At 40.5% G+C, this 27,608-nt stretch overlaps 1 protein-coding gene across 3 annotated transcripts; it reads left to right on the top strand.

The window, feature by feature from the left end:
* The first annotated feature begins 247 nt into the window (after window positions 1-247).
* Window positions 248-27,608, top strand: TRDMT1 (tRNA aspartic acid methyltransferase 1). 3 transcript variants are annotated; one of them, XM_060248420.1, is made up of 11 exons: window positions 248-423; window positions 8,930-9,039; window positions 11,038-11,114; window positions 12,267-12,338; window positions 15,056-15,121; window positions 16,588-16,657; window positions 17,526-17,609; window positions 18,262-18,620; window positions 20,461-20,518; window positions 24,584-24,713; window positions 27,169-27,608. In XM_060248420.1, the coding sequence occupies exons 1-11, from the start codon at window positions 360-362 to the stop codon at window positions 27,273-27,275; spliced, it is 1,197 nt and encodes a 398-aa protein (XP_060104403.1). In that variant the 5' UTR covers window positions 248-359; the 3' UTR covers window positions 27,276-27,608. The 3 variants fall into 3 exon arrangements, with proteins under 3 accessions (XP_060104403.1, XP_060104404.1, XP_060104405.1); XM_060248421.1 differs by lacking the exon at window positions 15,056-15,121; XM_060248422.1 differs by lacking the exon at window positions 11,038-11,114 and having other exon boundaries at window positions 249-423.

The raw sequence follows: 27,608 nt of genomic DNA on the forward strand, positions 1-27,608 counted from the left end.
GGAATGAAAACAAACGCTGTATAAAAGCGCACATCAGTCTATCAGGATCAACATTCCCTTTTACTGGAGCTAAGGAAAACAAAGCCAGATAGAATGCAACCTTCTGTTTTTAATCCAACCTAATAAAGAGTTGTGGAAAATCCCGAAACTTGCACGTGATCTTGTGTTATTTTGTACAAGGCGTTTGTTTCTGGTGTTCACTCTGGACCAACAGCGGCTGCCAGAGCCGAGAAACCTGGTTCCTCCTAGGGAGGCAGGTGGGAACCGAAGCAGGCCGGAACAAAGTGTTGTTTGCTGAGTGCGCTTGCCGGAGGAGTTGGCCTGATGGCACCGCTCGCTGGTGGGGTAAGAGGAGAGAAATGGAGCGACTCCGAGTGCTGGAGCTTTACAGCGGCATCGGGGGGATGCACCAGGCGCTGCAAGGTACCCTCTGTCGTCGCCGGGGCGCTTCTGCGCAGCAACAGCCCGGGAGCCTCGCCGCTTCCGGGTAAGGGGCGGAGACGTGGCTTGGGGAGATTTTCTCCCGGCTGGGGCTGCTGCCCTGGTTGCAGTGCAGACTCCTGACGTTGCGCTTTTCTGGGTAAATGCTCAAGTCGGCTTGAATCACAGCCTCGTGCAATGGGGCCCCAGTTCAGTCCTTGACCTCGCTGCTTAAAAAAAGGTGGTAGCTAGGCAACGTGAAAGCCCTCTTCCCTAGAAGAGAGGACAATACTGACCTTGATAGATAGAGCCCTGCCTTCATGTGTTCTTGTGCCTTTAGGGAAGGCACGTACGGTTTCAGCAGCCAGTCAGCAATGAAGAGTTAATAGTAGTGGGCCTACCTTACAGATTTGTTGTAACAGTTACAAGCTTAACTGCTTTGAAGACTCTGACATTATCGAGTTGTGTTGTGGTTAGAGTATTGGATAAGGATTAGGTAGATAAGGCTTCAAATCTCTTATCTATAAAAGTGACTGGATGATTTTGGGCTACTCTTTCTCACAGCCTAATCTACTTTACTGGGTTGTTGTGAAGATGAAGTGGAAGGAGAATCATTAATGTGGCCTCAAATTCCTGGGAGAAAGCATGTGTTATGGTGATGAAAGTTTTATAGTAATGAAAGCCTGTTGCCACTTCTCCATTTTATATTCAGGCTACTATTAAAGCATTTGTAAACAACCTACACCTGTTCTTTGAATATGCTTTAAAAGAAAAGGTTGTGAGGTTTCTGCTTCTCCAGCAGCTATGGTCGAGAAAAGGTGGTAATTTTCTTCTGGTACCTTCCAGAATTCACAGTCTAAATTGTTTAATCCCTGTTCCCTTCTTTACACAAACAGGTACTTTCCATTATTTCTAATCATATGGTATCTAGGTGTGGGGTCCTGCTGTCAGTGGCCCCTGGCAGTTTTACTCAGTTTAAAAGAGATTGTCCTGTGAGAACTATGCAGCCTGCTTTTTTTCCTTATTGCTGTAATCAGAGGAGTCAGGTGTGAAACCCTTCCACTCTGTTTTCCAAGTTTCTGCATTCCCAGTTGGATTCTACAGAATAGGAGCTGTGTTGTTGTTGTTCATCTGCACAGCCGAGTCCGACTCTTGGCGAACACATGGACAAAGTCACTCCAGGCTGTGTTAGTCCATGCAAAAAAAAAACTAGACTGGAATCTTGTTGCACCTTATAAAAACTAACACACTGTGGCATAAACTTTGCGAACTAAAGCATCTGGAGAAGTGGGCTATAGTTTATGGGAGCTTATGCCAAAATAAAAATGAATGATCTTAAGTTATCAGGTGTACCTACTCAGCAGAGTTAAAGATGCTTGTTTGAAGATGCTTCTTGTGAACAAAGTTTGGCTATAATGAATTCAAGAAGCTACCAGTAGGTGTGAGGGAGGATACTTTTGCTTCAACGCATCATTGCCAAAAAACAGATTTTGCAAACCTGCCTGATCTGCTTACTTATTTTGGTTGATGGCAGTGAAAAAATGGACTTTTAAAAAAGACTGAATCCGTGAATCTGTTCTATTCCCTACATAAGTAAAACCTACAGATTTTACCCTAATACAGTGTAAGACTAGTATTTTTTGCTGCTATAGCAACTTTGAATTTATTAGTGAGCTAAACCTGGATATCTTTTATGAACAGCGTACCCATTTTTTAGCATCCTGATTTTACAACTGTTGTCACATCTGTTAAGTTTAAATTATAAAGTTAATTAGGCTTTTCCTACCTCACATAAGTACTTGAAATTTGAAACCACAGTCTGCAAGCACATGCATACGTACTTGAGAGTAACTCCCATAGTATAAAGTGGGATTGACTTTTGAGTAAAAATGCACAGAACTGGATAGCACGTGCCTGGAGCTTCCCAGGATGAAAGGGTGATAGGTTGTATCTGTTAGCCAAAGAGGTGTTTTTTGGTCATGTTTTGCTGACAAGCCATAAACACTTATAATTTGCTGAAATAATATACAACCTATTGTGTCATTTATTCTTAGATCTTAAAACTCTGTTTTTTCATTTAAAAACTAAGCTTTAATACAGTTTGCTTGATAGTGAGAGCAGTCTAAGATACTGTGTGCATTCAAATATGTTTATATTCAAATTTAAGTTTAGATAAAATGAGATATTTTTAAAAAGTGTTAGTATAACTGAAGTTATAATGTTTTACACTGAAAAGCAATAAAAGATTTTTTTTTTGTAATTTTGCCTAAGTTTTACTTTTCCTAAAATGCTGAAGGAAGACAAAACTGACAGTACGATTACAAACAGAGTTGGTGATGGAAGGTGCTATGAAGTTGTAGCCGGCTTTCAAGGCAAGAGGCAGAAATGGTTTGCTGGACTTCCCTGGTGGTCTCCCACCCAAGTACTAACCAGGGCTAGTCCTGCTTAAAGCCTCAAATCTGATGAGATCAGGTTAGCCTGGGCCATCCAGGTCCTGGCAAAGAGAGTTACACCTTTTTGAATCCATTGGAGTCAGTGGGTTTAGAAGGGTATGACTTGTGCTTAGGATTGCACTGTAAGTGGTTTTCCAGCTTTCATGTCTTCATTTGTACAGCGAAAGCAGGGGCCATTTTGTAGAAAAATAAGTGGTGTAGCTCATCCAGGAATTGTTATGCAGCTGCACCTACTATTCAATGGGCAAGGTGGGAAGGAGGAGTGGGAATCCTCAGAAAGGTGCAGGAGCTGTGCTTCTGTGAGCTCCTACTGAATCCGAGGCCTGAGCAAAAGTATTTAAAGACTGAATAGAAATATTTCCAGTATGAGGGCAATACTTCCTAACCATTCCTTACTTTGAAGTAAGTGAATTCAGTGGAAATTTTCATGGGATTGTGGTCTTAATGTGGTGGTCCTAATGTGATAGGATGGATGGATAGATAGATAGACTGTCTGTCTGTCTGTCTGTCTGTCTAGTCTCTCTCTCTCTCTCTGTCTAGTCTCTTTCTCTCTCTTATCTATCTATCTGATGTGTGTTTTTGTGTATATAGAGATAGATATAGAGAGATATGAATGATGTGCTGAACAAGTAGCTCTGTTAAGGAACTGGTTCCTAAAGGGAACAGTTCTTTATCTTTGTGTCTAAACTTCTATAGCATCTGAACTATTATGGGTGTCCCAGAACACCGGGGGCGGGGGGGGGGAAATGCTGTTTATTTCTAAAACTTTGATGGAGAACAATTACGTTCTCTGTGAAGATTAGGGTAAAATCTGTAGGTTTTACTTATGTAGGGAATAGAACTTCCCAGAGACACAACTGCTGTGTCTGTGAAATAATTTACATTTTTTCTCTTTTCAGTTTGTATCAGATGAATTGGTTACAATAAACCCAAACATAAAGGCTGTGATCTTTTTGTGTTCATACTAACGTGGGTAGGTGGTGGAAAGATCTTAGTCCTTGCTCTCTTATTTTGGTTGGTTATTTCTGGGGATACTTGGAGGGTTAAATGCCAGTTGAAATTTACATATCAAATAACACATCATTTACATTGTGGGAGATATGTGTTAAACTAAGGAGAATAGAGGCACTTGGGTGCTTTGTTATTATAGAAGTTTTGTAACTTGTACTTGTTAATCACACACATTTCTTTTGAACACACTTAGTATCGGAGAATAGAGAGGTAAAATTTCTGGAAAATGTGAAGCCCTGGGACAAACAAAACAAAACACCATTTCCTCCCCAGAAGTTTTTTTTTTTTGGGGGGGGGGGTGTCATCCAGGAAGAATTTATTTCCTTAGATTTTTTCAGTGTCTTCACATTTTTGTCTCAGAAGCATAAAAAATGCCTAAAGTTTTGCTAATATTGTAGAAAAGGGTGAAGCTTGTGGGTCAGGACATACATAAGAATTTGTTCCCATGTTTAGAATTTTTCCCCTCAGCTCCAGCAATCACTGAATCCTCCTTCTGATAACCATCTGGCTCTGGTTTCCTAGCTATGTTTGTTCTAGAAAGTAAAGCAAACTGGAAGTAAATAGTTGGGGGGGGGGAAGGGGTGTGACAAGTCATAAATTCTCTTAACTGAAGCCAAACAGATGGCAAAGATCACAAGCTATTTACGTACTTTGGATACTTCTCACTTAAAAGTTTGATGGGATGCAAGCTATGGTTCATACTATAACTTAAACTTCTTCTGACAAAGCTGAATCTGGATTTAGTGTAACCTGCTATGCTTTGTCTGCCTCTTACAACCCTGCCCCACTGATGGATGATGTAAGGTAGAGAATTTGGACCCTTCATTCCTGTTAAGATGGCAGTCTCATCCTCATGCCTGTGGGCTAGCTTCTGCCACTTCATGGTTGGTATGGCAGTGTTGAGGTTTCTTTAGACCGCACTCTGTAAGTAGAGTGTGGGGCAGTCCTGTCAGAGTCCTTGTTGCCATGACTACAGGGCATGTAGTTAAAAAAAATGGCACCTCTTTAGGAGCTCACAATCAAACAGGACAGTTTTTGTGACCTACTCAAGAGCCCTGGCCCATGAACTGAAGACTATTGCACTGTACTGGAATAGCACATGAACACATGAAGTTTCCTTAAACTGAATCAGCCCATTGGTCCATCAAGGTTAGTATTGTCTACTCAGACTGGCAGCAGTTCCCTAGACTATTAGGCTGGGGTCTTTTAAATGGAGATACATGGATTGACCTGCATGCCAGGTGGGACCTGAGGATCCCCCGGAATTACAGTTCATCTCCAAACTACATAAATTGGTTTTCCTGGAGAAAACAGGTGATTTAGAGGGTGGACTCCATGACATTGTGTCCCACTGAGATCCCCATTCTCTGCAAGCTCCATCTCCAAATCTCCAGGAGTTTCCCAACCTGGATCTGGCAGTCCTACCCCCCACCCCCTACTAGTGTCCAGCAGGGACCTGGCAGCCCTATGCCAAGCTGACACTCTTAACACTGAGCCATAGCTCTCCCCAAACATCTTTGTGTGTCTAGTGATCACATACTGTTTTCCTCTTCTGTTGCAACCTATTTAGTTCCCTCAATTCCCACCCACCCCCTTTGTGACAAATAGACAGGGCTGAGATTGAGGTTGCAGTGGGTGAGGGGGAACCAGTGGAAATCAGTGCCCCCTCTTGTGAAGATTTAAGTGCCCTTAAGTCTTTGGAAGTACAAGCTTTGATACATGCCACTGCTGAGAGGATATGATGTGGTAAATACAAGGTTAAACTTAGTAGACGATTGAGTTGTGTATTTTTGAGTTTACGCTATGATCAGCTCTCTAGAAATCTGAAAACAGTTACAAGCATTTCTTGGTCTTCTGAATTTCTAAGGGACAGTACTTTCTCCTAACACCGTTTTCTGACAGCTGTGTTCTTTAGATTTTTCCACATGCCAAAATGAAAAAGATACAATTACTGTCTTAGGAAAGTCAGCATTTATTGCTCTAGAACAGGGGTGTCAAACATGTGTCCCAAGGGCAGAATCGGGCCACCAGAGGGCTCCTAACAGGCACCCCAGTAACTGGATTTGTCTGCTTCCTTCTCCTTCTCTCTTGCTTTCTTCTGCATTTCAGCTTGCTTTGCAAGGCTTGCTCAATCACATAGGAGCTACAGAGCAAAACCTCGATTTTCTCCATTGGTTGAGGCTCCTCCCCCTCCTGGTATCCTGGGGAGGGAGGGAAAGAGACAGAATTTCCTTTACCCAGTTCCCTGGATCCCATGTGAGAAATACAAAGACCTTTAAGAGCAACAAGTGCTAATGTTTTGAGCATGTTTTATTTTAAGGGTTGTTTAAAAAAACCCACAATTGTATTTATCTGTTTCCTTTAAAAAGTTTATATCTCTGCTACCTGGCCTGACAAGGTCTCATTTATGTCAGATCTAGCCCTAATAACAAATGAGTTTGACACCCCTGCTCTAGAGTCTCTTAAAATGTGGTATGGTGCTTCATATGTTACACGTTTCATGCCTTTGAATCTATATGTAGCCCTCCAAGTATGTTTCATATCCAATGGTTAAAATTTGGGCTTGCATGCCCTTCCTGTCCAAAGAATCTTTGATGTTAGTTGGGACCTATGCAAGTGGACCCTGCTCATGTGACCCACCAGCCCCTTTTGTTGGTAAAAAGAACAGCTCACGCTGTAGGAACTATGAGCAGAAGAGGGCTGTGTGCAACACTCCCTCCCTTGCTATGCTCTTTGCAAAACCTTTGAACCTGTGCTGAGGCCATGTGTGAAGCGGGCCAGAGGAAACATTAGAGAGGCAAGGAATGTACACGTGGATATATGAAGGTTGTATGAACCTCCATATATATACACACAACCATTTTCAGATTTCTAGCACATATATAAATTTAAACATGCAAAACTGCCCCTTACTTGCATTGTTCAGTCAACCACTTTAATACCCTATCCAAATTCAAAAACTAGTATCTTTATATTTGCTTTAGGCAGGGACAGAAGAGCCTCTGTGTGAGTGAAGATATTATATTGAATGAATTGACAGGAGCTGGTTGAGCCTGGTCTAGTCAGTTTCTCCACTCCCTGGAACTTGCTAGAGCCTGGAATTAAATTTTTTATAAATGCTCTAGCTGAGCAGAATGAGCGCATTGTAATTCCTGCCACCAAAACACCATGTGACATTCATGACAGGCAGCCAACATATCTCATGTCATAATTCAGTCGTGTGATAACAGAGCCGTTGACTGGCTTGTTAGGGAAAGGGCAACATGGCAAATCTGTGTTTTTAAAAAGCACATGTAGAGGAAAGTGTCAAGATCAGCTGGCTGCCAGTGGAACAATACCCATCAAAATCTGAGCACAACAGATACAAACATCTGTCCCTTTCCTGATACGAATGTTATGCTGCAACATGTCTGTAGCTGTTGTTAGACATCATTTGTGGGTTTGTCTTTGCTTCTGAAGGGACAAATAGGACAGATGGGAATGAAGTCTTCCTCTCATGCTTGGTTTTACTTGCTCCCCCCCTTCCCCCACTGTTGTTAACCCTTTACAATATATATTAAAAAAAAAGATCTTTGCCAGTTTTTCCCCTCTAAAGGCCTTTAAAACTTATAGGGCCCTGGTTTCAGTTTGCAAAACTTGCAGAGGAGAGCATTGTTGAAACCCCTGCTTTCTTTCTAGCATGCTTCTGACATGAATTGGAGGTTCATGAAACTGTCAGTTGAATTTAAAAGTAACTTGTTACTCACTGTCTTGCATGAGCCTTAGGTGTGAGTGGATCTGCTGAAGCTGCTTTATTACCTCACACTAGATGTCAGTATTAACTTACCTGATTTGTAATCTCAGGTGTTAGTCAACTTTGTAGCAGAGCAAGGTGTATACAAGTGATTAATAGTGGTGCAAAGTAGGGTTCTTGGAATCTTAGGTAGGTGACACTGTTTGTTTTACGAATATTTATTAAAGTTGGCATTTCATAAGAAATGTTTATTAAATTGAATTACCTGCTTACTTCACGTTAGGAATTCAGTAAGTGTTCTGGATTAGAAAGGTCCTGTATACTTTTGCTGGGTGGACCTTGGGCTAGTCATCCTTTCTCAGCCTGGCTGACCACTCTAGGTTGTGCTGGAAAGATAAAATGGAGAAGGGAGATTTAATCAGGTATGCTGCTCTGAGCACCTTGGAAGAAGGGTGGGATAAGAATATGCTAGATGGAGAGAAGTGGCTGTTTCAAATATTTCCTCTACCATGGACTCAACAGATTATTTATAAGCAAGCCATTTTCTCTCATCACCCCCCCCCCCCAATTAATTTACCTTTCAAGTTTGCTGTAAGGATTGCAAGATTAATATCTGTGAAGTATTTGGCACCTATGAAGTATGAACTGTGTTCTTATGTGAATTCGTATTACTGTGCCAGTGTATCATTCTGTCCCTGCAAGTGGACTGGAAATTAGAGATGGAATTTATTCAGCCACAAGTTTGCTATACTGATCTTTCTACAGACATTCCAGAGGTCATCACACACCCCTGCATAACAGTGCTGTCCTAAACAGAGTTATACCCTTCCAAGTTAATGTTGTAACTTGACCTAGGATTGCTGTGTAAGTGACTCAGGTTCAAGGACAGTTTTTCCTGATTCTGCTGAGACAACTAATAAACAGAACTATCTTCTGAAGAAACACTATTAATTTCAAGGGAATGAAGGCTGTCATAGGTAATTAAACCACAGCAGTTCTGATTTGTGGTGTCACAGTGACCTGAAAAGCCCCAAGGCCCCTGCACTGAAGTAGATAACTGGAATAGTATGGAAGTTGGTAGGAATGAGGTTTACTTTAATTTTGTAGTTGTTACAAATTAAAGAATATTGCTGTTTTCAATGACAGGTTAGTTAAAGGAGATAATGGGCAATTTGATTTCAAGATCTTGATTAGTGCAACTCATTTCAAGGGCTTTCCAGTAAGCCAAGTGATTTTTTTTAAAAAAAGAAAATAGCAGATGTATTGTTTCACAGCAGAATTTTTAAACAAAATGCTTCCCTTGGAATTGTAGCAAGTGGCACACCTGCAGATGTTGTTGCGGCTGTTGATGTGAATACAGTGGCAAATGAAGTTTACAAGCTCAACTTTCCCACCACCCCACTGTGGCCCAAGACAATTGAGGTGAGTAATTATCCTGCAAAATATTTTTGTCTTGGTCTGCGAGTGCAAGAGTTTAGGCTTCCACATGATGTGAGAAAGCAGGTTGAGTTTCCCCTTCTGTTTGGTTTTCAGTAACTATATAGCAAGGTGATGAACTTTGTGTCACAAACATAACATATTTTACTTTGTCTTTTTGAACCGTGGACGTAACAAGCCACTTTTGAAGCGGTGGGGAAACTTTCAGAGCACTTTGCCATGTGCCAGTTTGCTGTGATGTTCAAATGCATGTAGTTGGGCAAATTTGAGGATTCTAAACTGGATTAAACCATGGTTTGGAATTCCACTCTGGTTTGCCCAGATACTTGGTCCTTATGGCCCAGGGAAGGACAAAAAGAGGAAATTGAACTAATGGGTTGGGGAAAAATAATCAAGAGTAGTGCAGTGAATGAAGTTAACTGAGCACCAACTCTTACCAATCGATAATGGCAAGTTAAAATGGTCTTAACCGGCTATCAGTCCATCTTTTCAGACTTCTCAGGGAGAATTGAGCTCAGCACAAGATAGATACTGGAGATAAGAGGCCTACTGCTCTAGCACCTTATAGAGTAACTGGCCCTAATGCCACCTCTATTGAAAGGGAGGTTAAAGAGATACTGAACTTTGGCCTTATTGTACCTTCGGAAAGTCCTTGGGCCTCAACAGTTATTTTAAAACCAGATCAAACAGTGAGATTTTGTGCAGACAAGAAAATTGAATAAGGTGATGTTCCTCCCTTCACCCACTTTAGTGTCCGTTAGACCACAAAGCTGATGCAAGTTTATTAACGAAAAACTGCCAAGAAATCTCTCTCTCCAAGTTTTAAAGACCTGTCTGAAAAATAGAAACAGTTACTTGTTTGTGACGAATTATCTGGTGTTCATTTGTATACAAAATTATCTCATTCCTTCTGTCTGTTTACCTCATAAGACCTACAACTGATTCCAACCTAATCATTTCCCCTCAAAGTTAAACTACCACCAGCCTCTTCTGTGCCATTTTCCAAACAGGACATAAGGAGGATTTTAGTCTTTCCCCTCAGTTCCCTAGGCTGGGTCAGCTTATATCTCACAATATATATTCAAACCACTAGGTAGGAAAGTTGAGGGGGGGACGACAAAAAAGGAAAAAGAGCTGTTCAATGAAGAAATAAAGGGAAATCTGGTGAGGGAGGGCAAAATTGTCATATCTGCATTCAGACATCATGTCAAATGAGAGTAGGGGTGCCAGCTCTGGGTTGGGAAATACCTGGAGATTTGGGAGGTGGAGCCTGGGGAGGGTGGGGTTTGGAGAAGAAAAGGATGCCAGCAGGGTGTAATGCCATTTTCTCCAGAAGAATGGATTTTATTTGTCTAGAGATGAATTGTAATAGTGGGAGATCTCCAGGTTCCACCAGGAGGTTAGCAGCCTTAAATGAGAATTTGATTAAAGGCCTTCCAAACTAGGAAGGATTTTAGCCATGATCAGTACATGAGTGAGGAGGGGAAAGGAAGAAATGTATGAGCATGAGACAAAATATACCTATGCCTACCACAGACGAAAGTTTGTTTTGACACTTTGACATGACCCATTGCTTATCTGTCATTTTGTAACCAGTTTTCAGATCCAATTAGGAATCTACTATTGCTTGGAAATGTTTTCCATTTTTAATGACTTCCCCAGTTAATCCCACTTAAAGTATTGGGAACAGCGTCTGTTCTCTGTTAAAGTGATGCGAATAAAACCCCAAGAGAGATACATTACTGCCGGTATCAGTATGGTGCCTGATCATTGGGCAAGACTGAAGCATGAGTGCAGACATTGTGGGTGCGCTTGTGGGTGTTAGAAAATGACCGTTATTGTGACAAATACCTGGAATTTGAAGGCTATTAAATCTAAGATGACGCGTACAATAGAATATGTGAACAAAATGGTTTATAACTCAAGGATTAACACCATTGTGTTCTTAAAGGAAAATGCCTTGTTTGTCTATTTCTTATTCAGGGAATATCACTAAAGGAGTTTGACAGATTATCATTTGATATGATTTTGATGAGCCCTCCCTGTCAGCCTTTTACAAGGTACTGGTTTCAAATGCCCTGCTTCTGTTTTAAGAGAAAGGGAAAAGATCTTTTAAATAAATTTTAGAACAAAAAGCATTGTTCAAGGGATGATATACTGCAGTTTACTTTCATTCTGCTATTTATACTGTTTCAAAATCTATGAGGTAACTTAATGTGAAAATATTTAATAAAATAGATACAACACCACATATGTTTTGGCAGGGCAAGGATGTTGGAAGAGCTTCAGGATCTCTGGAGTTTCCATTCATTGTGTTAGACCTGTTATCTTTAATAAAACCAATATTGTGTTTAAATAGGAAAGAAATAGCTGAAAACTCTAGAACTTAAACAAGGCAAAACAAAGAAGCTAAATACACATGTGGCTTGGTTGTAAGTATGTTCGTATGAATGAAAATTGTAATATGCAAAACAGCCAGTGTGATGGAGAGGTTCTATATTTCAATTCACATATCCTCTGTTCCATGAATAAAATAGGGATTGGGGGGGGGGGGTATATTTTTAACAAGAAATGAAGCATTTGGGTGAGGATGAGCTAAAACCTGCCCCCTTGCACCTTATCCCACTTCACTGCATTGCCTATGGCATGTTTTCTCCAAGTCTGGTTGGCTCCAATACTAGATGCAACAATGCCTGGAAAAATGCTTAAGTTATGGAATATAAAGGGATAAGGAAGGAGAGAGGAAAGAGTTTAGCTCTTGTTATCCACATGCTCAGTTTTTAAAAATGGACCCTATCCCTTGATTTACATATGAACGGAAATACGAATAAATAAATGTACGTGGATTTCTCCGTTCTCACATACAGTGTAATACTGAAATAGTACATGTGATTAATCTTTGATTTGTACTTAATATATGGCTTGGATCACCTTAAAATTCTATTCTCACCCATTCTCTACTTCCATGGCAGACACTTTCTCTCCTCCCTCCTATTAGCTGAGGTCCCCTCTCTTCCAGGAGCAGAATTTGGGAAGCATTTGAGACTACACTGAGAGGTGGGGAATGAAAGGTCTTCCTTCCACATAAATTTTTGGGTAGGATCCAAGCCTTTGTGTGAATGTTTTTATAGATCTGAATCAAGGATCTCAGTGTAATGAACGTTATTCTAACAGTCACATATTGCTTTAATTCTTTGTTCTCTGTGTGTCAGAATTGGCCGACAGGGTGATACTTCTGATCCCAGGACTCGAAGTTTCCTCTATATACTTGATATTCTTCCAAGGTAACGACTGAAACTTCTAAAATAATTATTTAATACATTGCAGGGGGCAATGAGATCTTTATGTTGTATCAAAACAGCCAGTCGCACAAACTATTCACTCAGTGTTGGCAGTTGTTCAGCTTAACAGGCAAAAGAGGTGTGTCCCATTATAAAATACTTGTACTGATCAACAGATGAATGAGATTGTGTGGATGCTATGCAAATGACAGTCAAGGGTATGTAAATCAGTGATACTCAGTGGCTCAGGAGCCACATGTGTTCCTCATGGCACCTGCCCCATGTTCCAGGAAAGTGGGCAATTTCATTAGAAATCGGAATAATTTCATCATTACTATAGGCCCAAGATAAAACTGTTTTATTTTTTAAAATGCAGCACAACTGGCCCATGATGATTATATCAAGGTTGTACACATGTAAAAGTTTTGTGTTTGAGGTTGGGCAACTGAATAGGAATGGAGCATACCACTGTTGAATGCTTGCAAACTTTCAGTAGTGGGGAAAGATAACTCTATATTCTGCTAATTAAAGGGATCATATTATGTATTATTGTTTGTGTGTGCTTGGGGAGGCTTGCAGGGCATTCAGTTGTCATGTGGCTCTTTTGGTTGATGGACAATGGCAAATGTGACTCTCCATGATCCGCAGAGTGAATACCATTGCTCTAGACTGTCATGGGGGGGGGGGGCAGCAAAGAGAGGCAAAACTGTGCTAGCAAAAATGGCACTTTGTACATTAACAGCTACAAGGAATTAGAAAACATGAGTTGCTTTCATCTCTGGACCATTCTGGTGTTCCGTAAAAAAAATAAATAATCCAAATTAGCGGGTGATTGAGTTGTGATGCTGCATGTTCAACTTATTAATTTGACCCCAAAAACATGACCTTTTCAGGAAAAGTCTTTGACTGTTAACCCTCCTCCTTATTGTTAGGAACATCCACTACAACATTTGGGCTCTGACACACCACTGCACATTTTTGAAAACATCCAGCTCAATAACAATTAGATATAACATTATGTGCTCATAAAATTCTATTGTGTTATAGAGTTGATAATAAAACATCATACAAATCATCAAGTTGGCAGTCATTTTGTGTTGGCTTTTAGTATTGTTTTATATTACAGTCAACATTATGTGGATAAAATCTTTTTGGGTGACTAATAAACTGATATCAATACAAATTATGATTTCTACATGGCACATAGTCCCTAAATCTCCTAGTCATAGATCATGACTGCAACATGATACAATGCTGACAGGCAGAATTGTATAAATATTGGTTTTCAGTAAACTGGACTGAAAAGTGATGTTTATGGTAATACATTTAAAAAAATACCTCATGAACATATGTACAGATGCATACAACTGGTCCACCTTCATTTTTATGCACATGCTGTTCCTGCTTTCACCAGGCACTCAGGCAGTCACATGAATAGGCCCTGATTTACCAGCATCAAAACCAATGTGACTGAATCTTTAAGCCTATTTAGGAAACTTGTTGGTTTCTGACGTTATTTAATTTAACAAACCTTATTTTGATTCATCTTATTCCAAAGTAAGAATAGCAAATTTCCAGAACACTTGCAGTCTTTAAATATATATCTCATCATCTGTGTTTCACAAATGAGAAAACAAAGGTATTCAAGAGAGGAAACCAATCTTGTTCCGCTACTGTTTTCTGCCAAAACTGTTTGGTACTGAAGTATGCATTCTTGCATGGTTGGGGTAATGCAATATCTTTCTTCAGCATGGCACAAGGCAGGGATTTTTTTTTCTTCCTTCAGTCTGAGAACAGTCTGGCTTGGTGACTTTTATCTGAAAGCACCATAAGACGTGCCTAATCTTCCTTGGTCACATGCCTGACAGAAGCAGGGCCTCTGTAATGAATGTTATTTCTCACATTTGGAAGAGCTGTTTCTGGACTGCCTCAACTCCCCTGGGTTGTGTTTTGCTGAGATAATGCTACTAGTACTATATTCTTTTGCATGTCTGCAAATAACCAAGCTTGGCCATAGAAGCTATCAACACATGACGGAATGTGAGTTGTAGGATTCAGCAAAGAAAATACTATTCCATTTTATCTGCATTAGCATTAGTGATGATAATTTACTTATACAACACATTGTGCAAGTTTACAGTCTATGTCTTACCTGTGCACCCAGAATCACTATGTCTGGAACAGTGATGCTCTGTATTCTTGGTGCTTGTGGGGGGCAACAGTGGGATGGCTTCTGGAGTTGGTGGACCTCCTGAAGGCACATAGGTTTTGGCCACTGCGTGTCGCAGAGTGTTGGACAGATCCAACATGGCTTCTCTTATATTCTTAATGTTCTGCTACAAAGAGTGATCCTGCAGAAGTTTGACTGCTAAGAAAGCATTCTCTGAGGACAAGGCATATGAACTCTCATACAAAAACTTTGGGCGGATCTGTCAAAATTGCATCTCATGAAAGAGAACTGCAGGATCTAGACCACCTGAAGGCACATAATGATAATCCTTTTGTTCTTTAGTTCTATATACTTATCACAAGGCTGAATTCTTTATAGGAGCTGACTTGCCTCTTTTGGTTCTAGGAGTGCTGAGAGGGTTTTTTATTTTTTGTCAAAAGGAAACAGAACCATGTGCACTTATAGTATGGTTGGATGACTAAAATCAGTGATTTATTTTGATCCGGTAGTTCTTGTTTTCTAACTACAGTCCAAACAAATTGATTTGCAGGCTTACAAGACCACCAAAATATATACTCTTAGAAAATGTCAAAGGCTTTGAAACATCTACGGCCAGGTATGGTAGAGTCCATTGGCAGAGGGGGGAAGAATGATGTGATAAGTCACTTTGAGGTGGGGGTGGGGGTGGAGATAGTTGCAGTAAAAAAAAATGGCATGGAAATACTGGCTTTAAATCATGTATGTTGCCATATAACAGAATAGAATGATGAGGCCCATACTTAATTAGAATAGTTGTGGAACTGTAAATCTTGGTTTCCAAGGTGCCATTCCATTGGTGCAATGGCAGCTCCTCTGGCAGAAAGGCTTTTTCATCTGTAGAGGAGAGGAGGGAGATCTTTGCCTATTACCCTTCCTGCTGCAGAATCCTCATTTTCTTCCCATGGTGTCCACTAGCCCACAGGAGTACAGTTTGGGGGAGAGAGATCTCAGATGGCTGCAGTTGGGTGGGGAGTTGTCTTCTTTTAGTGCAGCTCCATTCATTATGAATCCAAACCAAAGTGTATTTGGGCTTTAGTAATGAATGAACGAATTCTCATTTGAGACTCATAATCAGGGCCGGATTCACAATTAGGGCAAGTAGGCACTGGCCTATGGGCCCCCACGCCTTTAGGGGCCCCGGGCCGTCTCCTCCCCATTTCCCCCCTGCTTGCAGCCCTCCCAGCCTGCATGTGTGGCCAGCAATTGAGCTGCTGTTTGCCCAACCTGCCTGGTGTGGCTGCTGCTGGTGTTGTCACCAGGTTTGCCTCCCTCTGCCTCTCCCCTGCAGCTTTGTCAAAGAGGCTTTTGAGAAGGTTCCTGCAGGCTGCAGTGGGGGCTACAGTTGGCAGGGTGGGCATTCCGACTCAGATAATTTACAAGGGGCCCCCCAAGATTCCGACTGCCTAGGGGCCTCCACAGGCCCTGCTCATAATAACCATAAGGAAGGATTATATCTATTCCGAAACATGGAGGGCCATATTTAATTTTAAAATATAGTTCCAGATTCTTTTCACTAATGTGCGGCAGGATTTCATCTAGACATGGTTTCCCTATCTCCACAAGCAATAAAACATTGGCTTCCTTCATGAATAAACCTCAGGTGGTTCATGATGAAAAGGGACCAGAAAGTCTTCAGGCTTGCACATTCCACTGATATGTAGAGACTGTAGTTTAGAAATGTGGTTTGTAGGCAAGGGTGGGAGTTATACAGTTTATCATTTTACCCAATTTGAATATCACAGAGAACAGAAATTTGTTCCAAACCAGAAAGTTCTCATTCCCCATGCCATGCACAAGGCAATTGAGTACATGAATCTGAGGATTCCTGGTTTGTTCTTATCATGTTAAAATAATAGCCAATATGTCACTGTGGACAAAACTGGAACAGAAACAGAAGTAGTAAGGTTGAACCATTCCCCTTGAGATATATAATTTATATCTTAAAGCTGTTTTAACAGTTTTCTAAGCAAAAACTTGTTCAGGATTGCTTCAGACAACCACCTGTTCTGCTGTCCTCAGTTTCATCTTGTTTTATCTTCCCAGAGATGAACTCGTACAAACACTAGGAAAGTGTGGATTTACATATCAAGAATTTCTTTTGTCTCCAACATGTGTGAGTAATGGCACTGATTTATTTAAAAAAAATAAATCAAACCCCAACTTGTATTGTAAACGCACACGTGTTTAAGAAGGAGTAGATTGTGTTGTGTCTCTTGTTGCTTCTTGTAGTCAAAGCTGGTCTAGACACAGTTTATTTGAGCTCAATTGAAATAGAGCTTTTCCATTTCTTTCCCTGGCATTGGAAAAGACAGAGATGTGGGGCATCAGGAACAATAAAGCACTTGTGCTTCCTCCTGCTTTAGTACCAATGCAGAGTGGGTCTCTGTTGACATGAAATTAAAGTCTATCCACACTCACAAAATAAGAACTTCATATTTTGGAAAAATCTACAAGACTGACAATACAATCCTATGAAAAGTTAGTATAGGCTGTGTCCATTAAAGTCAGTTGGAGTAAAATCACGATTGTGCTGTGAAACATTCCTTTATTTCCAAAACTACTTGTGTATTTTCTTTTCTTATACCTGTAACACTTTTGTGCTCTGGGTATAAATGCCATTTAACTCTGAATATTAGGGCTTCTCTGGACCACAAATACCTCCTTCCTCCTCTCCAATCTCACTGAAGAAACCTAATTCTTAAAAGAACCCCTGTTGTGTAGGTGCTGAGAATGGTCTGTTTATATTCCAACTCCCGTGGTTTGAATTTGTACTACGAGTATGCTAACAATTGTTTCATGGTGTAGATTTTTCCTTTTGAGGGTGGTACCTGTGCAAGCTAAGTCAAAAATCAATAGCAGTGGGCACAGGGACATGCCCTACTCAGATGAGCAGTGTTAGCATTTAATTATGATAAAAACTCATGTTTAGACAATGTAGATATTTTTCCTGCCTGCATTACTTGCTGGGGCTTTGTTTCCAGCTTGGCATTCCGAACTCCAGGCTGCGGTACTTCTTGATTGCACGGCTTCAGTCAGAACCCTTTCCCTTTCAAGCACCGGACAAGGTAAGGCTACTTTTCTGTAAATACCACAGTATCTATTTTTATTTATTTATTTAAAACATTTCCAGCCCTCTTTTGCGAAACACTCAAAGCAACATGGAACAACAATAACAAAAGCTGCATAACTCAAACAAAAACAAAATAAAACTGTAAAATCAAATTGCATAACAATTGGTAAAAGTAGGCAGTAAAGCACTCCAAAAAATAAATGAAACAGATGAAATCCGAAAACACTTATGGAAAGTGACAAAAAACACTTGCCTCTGTTCAATAGGTGAAGCAGTCTACAGACTGCTGTATGAAACCTCCATCCCTGTATCACTTTTATCAGAACTGAACCCACAATGGATAATAACCAGTTTAGAATGGTAATGTGAAAGAGGCCTTCTTCTAGAGGTAGGGTATTTGTGTGTGTTCCATTGGAGAAAGGCTTCTTGTGTTGGAAGAAGGCCCCACTATTAGTGGAATGGAGTTGGGAACCAAGCAATTACATCCAAAAGTAATTATTCCAGAACAAATTATATTTAAATAAATAAATTATATGCCGATAATGGAGGGGGTTTGAAGTAATATTTTACATGGAACAGCTCTATGTGGCAATTGAACTATAGTGGATTTCTCTAAATTTTGTTTGCACATTTTTGTTTAATGTTAGATATTGACTGTTTTCCCAAGCTTGGAGCCAATGACTTCAGAGGTATCTAGGGATGCTACTGGGCTGGAAGCAGATGGATTGCCAGTCCCTACAAAAGGTGCAGCCTCCAGTTTCAAAGATATCAAGCAGCAGTGCCGGCAGAAGGAGGACTTCCTCTTTAAGCTTGAAACAACTGAAGAGCTAGAAAAGAAGAAGCAAAAAGACAATGATGTGTCTGTGCAAATGTTAAAAGATTTCCTTGAGGAAGATGGTGAAGGACTGAGTCAATATTTCCTACCACCAAAGTCCTTATTGCGTTATGCTTTCCTTCTAGACATTGTGACACCCACTTGCAGGAGGTCTACGTGCTTCACAAAAGGGTAAGCCTCTCTGAGAGAACACATCAGGGGGAGTGTTAGCTGAGCATCAGTTTTCTTAAAGCAGGAGACATTTAAAAACCAGTAAGCCAAACATTTCTGGAACACATTAACTGCAAGCTTCCTGACTTAATAGAATAATAGCCTGTTAGAAAATTCTTAGACAGGACTACCATTGAATGTTGAATGGCTTTCAAAGATGCACATATACCATGAGTAAAAGTATAGGTTCTGTGGCTTGCTTTCCTAATTTTCACTGAGATGTGTATCTAGTCCTCATTAATATTGCCAATTCTCCTAAATCAAACTTTTAGATTGTAGAAATCAAAAACAGCATTATATATTCTTGCATAACAGTATTTAACAACTGCGGCACGTTCTACTCTGCATTATCACATCTACATGCACGTAAAGAATCAGATTGTCCTTCAGAGTCATAAGGAAATTGCCTTCGTAAAACTTTAGCGTTAAAGTCTCATTTTGTCTTCCAGTCCACTTCTGGTTGAGTAAAAGTTCCACCATGCAGATTAGTCTTTCACTATTAGTCTGTCCTTTTTCACATATTCTGGTTTTCAATTCCTTAGTACAAAATCCTGCGGATTCTGGTTAATCCAGATTCTCATTAATCCAAATGTGCAGATTCATGTTAATCCAGTTTCAGGTCTCATAACCTAATCACTTCCAGCCCCCTTCTTCCCTGTTCGTTTTATCCCTATCTCCAAATTTGCCTTGGATTCTGTGGGTTTTATTCCCCTTTGTCCCTCTCTAGCTGACCTTGGCCACCCTGTTAGCCTTCTGTACTTGAGATCTAAGCATTTTTTTCCTCCATGTTACCAAGGAAACAGCACACTAACCATTCACTGTGGAGAAAGTCTTTTAGCCCACCAAACTATTTCCTTCCTTTCTTTCCCCTTCCTTGAAATGTTATTCTGTTGCACACTTTTGCTTTGAGTCACTGCATTCCTCTATCTTTACCCACAAAGTATCTCTCTCCAGCCTGTATTTTGTACAATAGTAATCAAGCAAACAGAGCCTGTTTCTTAGATTCTGGATCCCCCTGTAATTAGCATGAAATGACAGTCTGCGAGAGACTGCTGAGTAAACGTGTTTACTCAGTGACTCATATCAGCCCCAGAAGAAGGATCCTGCTGTTTTAAAACACAGGATTCTTCTTATTTATATTTTCTCTTCCTGTCCTTTTAGAAATGACCGTATTCAACGAAGTTGAAAAATACTTATATAAAAATCTGGTGGAGTTCATTGACTCTGTGCACATTGAAATTTAAGCATGTGCCTTTTGCTTAATGGTTGTTTCTGAATACCAGCGAATGTGGTCTTTTGCAGCAGCCCCTCTCCTGTATATGATGGGGACTCCATATGGTACTTTTGTTATAGCCTGTACTCTGGAAGTAGAATCAATGGAAATTTTGACGCAAGTGAGGTGTGATTGTGATTCAGAAGAGAGAATTCACAAGAGATAATCCACATTCTGCCCTTCCTCCACCCGCCCCCTCAAACTAGTTTCAGTTTAGCAGTCTCCTTTCAAAGTACTTGGGCACTTGGGTTGGCAAAAACTCTGAATATGAAAAATATGCAACTGCTGCTGAAATTCCTGGCTATATGTGTACACTTTAACAATTTCTCTATTACAGACTTGTCTCTTTTTTTTTCCTAAGAGGAAAAATTGGGTCACACTGGGTAATCTTGCAGTCTCCAAATTGTTTTCATTAAATAGGAATGTTCTGTGTAAAACCTTTTAGTAAGCCATTTGTGAGCACTGTCATTTTAACCTCTGCACTCAGAAGAATCCTGTTGTATAGCTCTTAATTGATTTTTTTTAAAGGTATGGGCACTATATAGAAGGAACTGGCTCAGTGTTGCAGACAGCAGAAGATATACAGGTACAGTGGTCTTGTATGTATCTTGGTTACTTTTCAAGGCATGTTTTGTTTGTAGCCTGTGTTTACTATAGTGGCCCTAAGCTCAATGGAATTTACTTCCAGAGTGAAGCCATGATTAGCTAGGGTGTGTGAAGAGAAAATCCTCTCCAGAAATATGCTTTCGTAGCTAAATTAAGGATAAGTTTATATTTGATGGTGTGTCTGGGTTTCATAGCTAAATCAAGGATCAGTTATTTATACACATGTAGACCTGGGTGGAGAGTGGAACTGAAGAAAATCCATAGTGCAGAAGTAATACCTGCCTGCCCCTTTCCTCTCTTTTCCTCATTGTGTTCTGAAGTAAGCATTTTGCTCCCAGCCTGCCTTCTAGATAGAAGCAAGCCTGAATGGAAGAAAAGTTCCTAAAGCACTAGAGTGCTGAGGGGGGGATGAGCTTCTTTCCCCACACACACACACACACACACACACCTAACTCTCATCTCCCCACTCTTCAAATGTATCATAGAATAGAATCATAGAGTTGGAAGGGACCTCCAGGGTCATCTAGTACAACCCCCTGCACAGTGCAGGAAACTCACAAATACCTTCCCCTAAATTCACAGGATCTTCATTGCTGTCAGATGGCCATCTAGCCTCTGTTTAAAAATTTCTAAGTAAGGAGAGACCACCACCTCCCAAGGTCGCCTGTTCCTTGTTATACCTTGGTACCTTAGTTCTTTGTTATACCTTGGTATACCTAGAACATCCATAGAGCTTGTACTAGGACCAAGGTATATGTACTAAGGTACTGTTACATAGTATTCTGATGTGGTTTAGAGTATTAAAAAAATGTAAGAATCAATTAGATCAGTATGATCACTGATTCAAGAACTGGGTTGTTAAGGAAGACTGGTGGTCTTTCTCACACCTGACCTGTGACCTCACATGTGAACATACCAAATCTTAACAAACTTTATTTGTTCCAGTTTTTTCAAAGAGTTATTGTGGAGTCATACAATAAATACATCTAGATGCTGCTTATTTTCTGTACCCCTACCAATGTGCAGGGACTTTTAAATGCAGAGATTCAGGGTGTCAAATCATAATGGGGCTATGCATGTTATTTATTATTTATGAACTCTAAAAAATAAAATTGCTGTTGTTGTTTTTCTTCAACAGTTGCTGTTGTTGTTTTTGATTGTGGCATGAACAATCAAAAGAGGAATTCAGCCATATACACCCATTGTTCAGTTGCATCTTAATATACACAGCACTTGGTGTGATTATTTTCCTGTTTCTTTTAGAACCATGTTTTCCCTTCTAAACTTAATAATGACTCATATTATCCAGGATTTTGTCTTCCCTGACCGATATGAACTATTACTATATTTAGAGGGGGGAAATACTCTGCTAAAAGAAATGTGAAAAGAATCACACCACATATCCATAACCTAGAATGGTATCCCAAGCATGTTTATTCAGAATTCTATTTAAGCCTCTTCAGTGGAGCTTACTCTCAGAAAAGTGGTTTTAGCATGCAGTGCAATAAAGTCAAAGTAAACTGGAGATCAGTTATACTGTGGATTCTACCCTGTGTGTGTGTGTGTGTACAGGTGTGGAATTCCAGCAGGAACTCCTTTGCATATTAGGCCACATACCCCTGATGTAGCCAATCTTCCAAGAGCTTACAAAAAAGAGCCTTATAAGCTCTTGGAGGATTGGCTACATCAAGGGTGTATGGCCTAATAGGAGCTCTTGCTAGAATTCCACCCCTGTGTGTGTGTAAAGCACCATCTTGCCACACCGGATTTATGGCAGCTCCAGCAAGGGGCTTTCAAGGCAAGTGAAAAGCAGGGGTGGTTTGCCATTGCCTTCCTCTCTTGTTTTTAGTGGACTGAATTTGTTGAACAAACAACTAGCCCACATCTGAAATACGTATTGTTTGGCCTTTGTGAAAAATGATTAACTTAAAGAGAACCACCCAATGATAGTTAATCTTCCACAGCTGTAAAAAGAGGTTACTAATTTCAGCAATTGCTATCTTCCTAACATCTTGGGTGAAAGGTCTGTTAGCAGTTATATGCAAGCCAGATTGATGATAATTTCTGGCTTTTATCATATTGCCTGTTGCAATAATTTTAAAGGCATTATCATCATCTCGTAAGACTGTCTAGTGACCACTTTTTCAGGATCAAAGACTGAATTCAGAGAACCTCTTTATGTCTAGACTGTCTTGACAGGCCTAATATTGATCCAGTCAAGGCTTCTATAAACATATTTAACTGTTTTTAATCTGAATCTTCAGGGGCACAGCATAATATCCTATTCTTCATGGCCTATTAATTTTGAAATGCAGTCCACTGGCTTGCTGGTAATATTTTCAGGAGCTACTCACTTTTCATTAAATCCCTTAATGTCCATTCATAATTGCCTTTTTAAAAATCAGGGTTTCTTGTAGCTTAAAAAAAACCCATTGTTATGACATTTACTGTGAAATTACGGCTCTTAGCCCAAGTTTAGATATGTTCCTGTCTGGTATCCAGGAGTTTTTTTTGTAGCAGGAACTCCTTTGCCTATTAGGCCACACATCCCTGATGTAGCCAATCCTCCTGGAGTTTATTGTAGAGCCCTGTAAGCTCCTGGAGGATTGGCTACATCAGGGGTATGTGGCCTAATATGCAAAGTAGTTCCTGATACAAAAAAAGCTCTGCTGGTATTTATATTTAGTATAACTGTTTTTAAAATAGGGCTGTCTGCTGAAGGTGGGAGACTTCCCACTTGCCACCATTGTTGCTTCCACTGATCAGCTGGGCAGCAGGAGGATGTTCCATGGCAAAAGGGGGGCAGGCCAAACTGGTTTTCCCAGCATCATGACATTGCTTCTAGCATGGTTGGAAGTGATGTAATCATATTACGTGATGCTCTAGTGTTTGTCCAAACCTTTATGGTTAAACTGTAGAATTTGGGACAAATGCTAGAGATTGTCACAACCACTATCTCAGCTTGACAATGTCCCCTTCTGGGTCACACCATTGTGCCCCTTAACTGTAAGCCCCTGTCTCCCCCTCTCCTGCTGGTTGCCAGGTCATGCCTGGAACCCTAATTTGAAAGCTTCAGAATGAAACATGTCGCAGATTTGAGCCATGTGGCAGTGTGACCATGCTTACCACAGAGGCTGAAGGGGTCAGTGTGCTTCTGAATCCTTTCTTCTAGGCCTCCAATCTATTCTTTGCTAGATTTCTCTATCTTAGCAGTAGATCAGCTGCAAAGCTCATCTGATTTTTCTGCAAGTTGTGATTTATGTATTGGGCACGTTTGACAAAATAACATTTTGTTGAACAGGTATCCATTTTGTGAAAACATGTTCCCTCTTCCTCAAATCTTAGACATAACACATTGCTCCCAAGGACATGTGCAAAAGCATTCAAGCGTTGGAGAAGTTGTGTAACTTTCTGTTTGATCGTAAGGTTACACTTAAAAACTACCTTGCCGAACTGAACAAAAGCTTAACTAGTCTTCATTTATATGCTTTATTTAAGTCCTCCTACAACCTATAATGCCACGGGTGTCCTGCCCCAGCTTATAGTAAGATGGACTTGTAACAGAGGTAGCTTCAACTCATTTCTAGTACACTTCAGGGGTCTTAGCACATACCATTTGCTGAAGCAGCACATTCAGATAAGAAAAGTGTGGAATATGCTGGGAATAAAAAATCATGCTAGAATAAGTAACTGGAAAATTTCTTTCTTACCTCTCTAAATTTCTTAGAGGCTTGAACAAACCAATTCAAACCCCCTTCCCATTTTTCATTTCCTTTTAATGAATATTTGACTGCTGTCAGCATCCATGTTCCCTAAAGCATGCTCCGTTTCCACCAGGCCACTGCTAGGGGGATACAGGTATGTAAAAACCCCATCTTTTCTGCTTACCTTGGGCATATCCCCCAAATATTTTGAAGCTCCGACCTGGCATATAGGCTGCCTGATTTCATCAGTTACTAATAGATGCTCTCCCCTCATATTTCTTTGTTACTGGAAGGTGTGATAATTGTACATTTTGAACAGTCATCTTGTACATTTTCCACAGCTTGAATCAGTATTTAAATCCTTTGAGAATTTGTCTGAAGAAGAGAAGCTTAGGAAGCTGACAACCCTTAAACTGCGGTACTTTGCTCCAAGGGAAATAGCAAATCTTCATGGATTTTCTCCTGAATTTGGTATGTACCCAATTTTTAAGTCAAAAGGTATTCTGGGGGCTAAGAAAAAAAAGAGATCATATAACCAAGGCGGTCAAACATGCAGCCCATGGGACGGATGCAGCCCACATGGGGCTTATATCCACCCCCTGATCAAATTCCTTCTTCTGCTTCTTTTCCCAGGGCTGCTAGTGCAGCCACCCCATACCTTTCTTTTCCCCCCAACTTCCTCAGTAGCTCTTTGCTTCCTGTTTCCTGCCTCTTGCCTGCCTGCCTGCCTACCTGTCTCTCTCTCTCTCACTCACTGGCACACAGAGAGCTCCATGGCTGCTTCCTGCTTTGTGCAGGGGAAATACAAAGAGAAGACCCCCCCCCCAACTCACATACACACACACACACACACAGAGCTTCTGCTTCCTTCTCCAGGGCTGTTATCCAGGGAGGAAGGAAGGGGGAGGAAAGAGAGTCCCATGGCAACTTCAGGACCAACAATGTTTTACTCCAGGTATAAGCTTTTGTGTGGAAGCACACTTCTTCTTCAGACAGACAGAGAGAGGGTGGATGGATGGAGTCAGAAGCCTCCATCCACCCACCCTCTCTCTGTCTGTCTGAAGAAGAAGTGTGCTTGCACAATGTACATTGAGGAAATTATTTTGGCGTATTCTGAGAAGCGTTTTTTTTTTAAGAAAAAGTCTGGATTTCTCTGTTCCTATCTGGTTTTATTTTCTTCAAAAAGTCCCTGATGAGGAATTAGAACACTTGGGTTGCTCCTTATATCTTGGAGAGCGGAGTGATTTAAGATACCAAAGGATAATAGCACACATTGGTAATGAGACGGGAAAACTGGATCTCAGTAGAGTCCAGGAGGATGCACTGTCTTGAGCTTCGTTATCAATTGCAATTCATCAGTCTCTCTTTCTAATCTCCCTTTGAAATGCTTTTGTAAGAGCACTGCTACTCTTACGTCAGCAACTGAATGTTATGGCTGCTATTGTCAGATTTATGCCCATTTATTCTTTGCATCCTTCTGGACAGAATTGAGACCTAGGTTTCTTGTCTCATTACCAATGCTGGTATCTCCACGTCTACAACCCCTCTGCATATCACAACTAATCCAGTCAAGCCTGCTGTTGTCATTCAGCTGCTATTGCCATTCAGCATCTGAAAACGCCTTTATCTCCAGTACCTTGTGTTACATTTTAAGGTATGCACGGCCAGGCCCGAGAAAGTGGCATTTATGTCAGATCCAGCCGTCATAACAAATGAGTTCAACACTTCTGATATAACCTTTTTGTATTCAAAGCATTTCTGTCCATTCTACAAACCAAGACTGGTGTATTTCCCTTATTTCTGGTTTTGTGTGTTTGCTAGTTATTCTTGTATTGTAATTCAGAGTGAGAAAAGGGCAATGATAGATAGCTGGTGAAGCTGTAAATTTCTAGCCACTGTACAATACATTTAAAATGCATGCAAGTTGCCCATAATCACAGTTCATATTCTCTTTGGGTATTAGGGATGGATTTATTAGTGCTTCCTCCTTTTGGATGCAGCATATGCAGTTATTATGTGGAGCAATAAACTATCCTAATTGTTTTATCATAGTCAATGTTAATAGGTCTCCTAAGATTGCTGAAACAACATCATTATGATTGACCAGGATGCACTTGCACCTGTGGCTTGCTTTCAAACGAATGACATCAGATTATTTAGAAAGCTTTTTTTCCCACAGGTCATAGAGCAAGGGAAAAGAGGGAAGAGCTGAGGTGGTTTGCCCAGAGGCATAGTTAAAAACAGCAGGGGGAAAATTCAGTGTACGGAATCTGTTTGCAGACAAGAGGACTTTCAGAACATTGTAGTTAAGACTGGAATTGTTTGGGTATAGTCCATCCAGAGCCCTCAAGACACAGAATAATTTTCTATCAATTTCATTTAAATAGAGGCAGTGACATTGTTGGCCAAAACGCAGAGAAGAATGGTGGATTCTACATTTTAATGTAGCTAGGCAGATGTTAAGACCAATTGCTCACTAGGCTAGTCTAGGAGCCCTTCCCCACCCACCCACCCCATGCTTCTGTCAGATTTCGCACAAGCTGCCATGGGTCTGCGACTTGCCCCGCCTTTTTCCCACAGCAAGCAGAAACTGGTTTTCAGAGGATCTTGCTTGCCACGGGAAAGAGGCGGGGCAAGTCTTAGTCCCGCGACAGCTTGTGCAAAATTGGACAGAAGCGCTGGGGGGAAAGGAGTCAGAGACCAGACCAAGCCTAGTGAGGAATCAGTTCAAGTGTTAGACTGCAAACCATGGACTCAGGTAAATATTTTCTAATAAGCACAATATGTTCTGGAGCAGACCAAGAAAACAGAATGCTTACATATATGTCAATAAGAACCAGTAATTGCATTTAGAATAACTTGACCAGTTTCCTGTGATTGACGTAGGCTGGTTTTTGCTTTTTGACTGACTTCTGTTTGTTTTTAGATTTTCCTCACAGTGTAACTACGAAACAGTGTTACCGTCTGCTGGGGAACAGTCTCAATGTACATGTGGTTGCAAAACTAATCTCAATTTTACTTGGAGAACACTGAAATGCAACATGGCCAGGGGGCTACCCAGTGAGATTTCTGCTGTGGATTTCTTATTTATAAGCTGAGTAAAACTGATCACCATGGACTATTTGTAAGGCTGCTCAGGTTTAACTTTCATAACAAATACCTGTCTCAAAAGTACATCTCATTCAGTGTACATGACTGTCTTATAGTTGTGGAAATAAAGATAGTTATAAAAAATGGAAGTTCAGTTTTATGTTACAGTTTGTGAATACTGAAACCTTCATGGGTTCATGAAAAATAGATTTTCTATAAGAATTTGTGGTTATCAGTTTTTATACTAATGTTGCAATAAACTGTTTTATAAGAAAA

The sequence above is a fragment of the Heteronotia binoei genome, chromosome 10 (genome assembly GCF_032191835.1).
Source record: "Heteronotia binoei isolate CCM8104 ecotype False Entrance Well chromosome 10, APGP_CSIRO_Hbin_v1, whole genome shotgun sequence".
In the NCBI taxonomy this organism is placed as follows: domain Eukaryota; kingdom Metazoa; phylum Chordata; class Lepidosauria; order Squamata; family Gekkonidae; genus Heteronotia; species Heteronotia binoei.

Excerpts from the sequence above, each read along its gene's own strand:
- TRDMT1 (XM_060248420.1), top strand. The coding sequence starts at position 360 with ATGGAGCGACTCCGAGTGCTGGAGCTTTACAGCGGCATCGGGGGGATG. Across the intron at positions 15,122-16,587 it reads TTTGAAACATCTACGGCCAG|AGATGAACTCGTACAAACAC; the intron begins GTATGGTAGAGT and ends TTATCTTCCCAG. Across the intron at positions 18,621-20,460 it reads TCTACGTGCTTCACAAAAGG|GTATGGGCACTATATAGAAG; the intron begins GTAAGCCTCTCT and ends TTTTTTTTAAAG.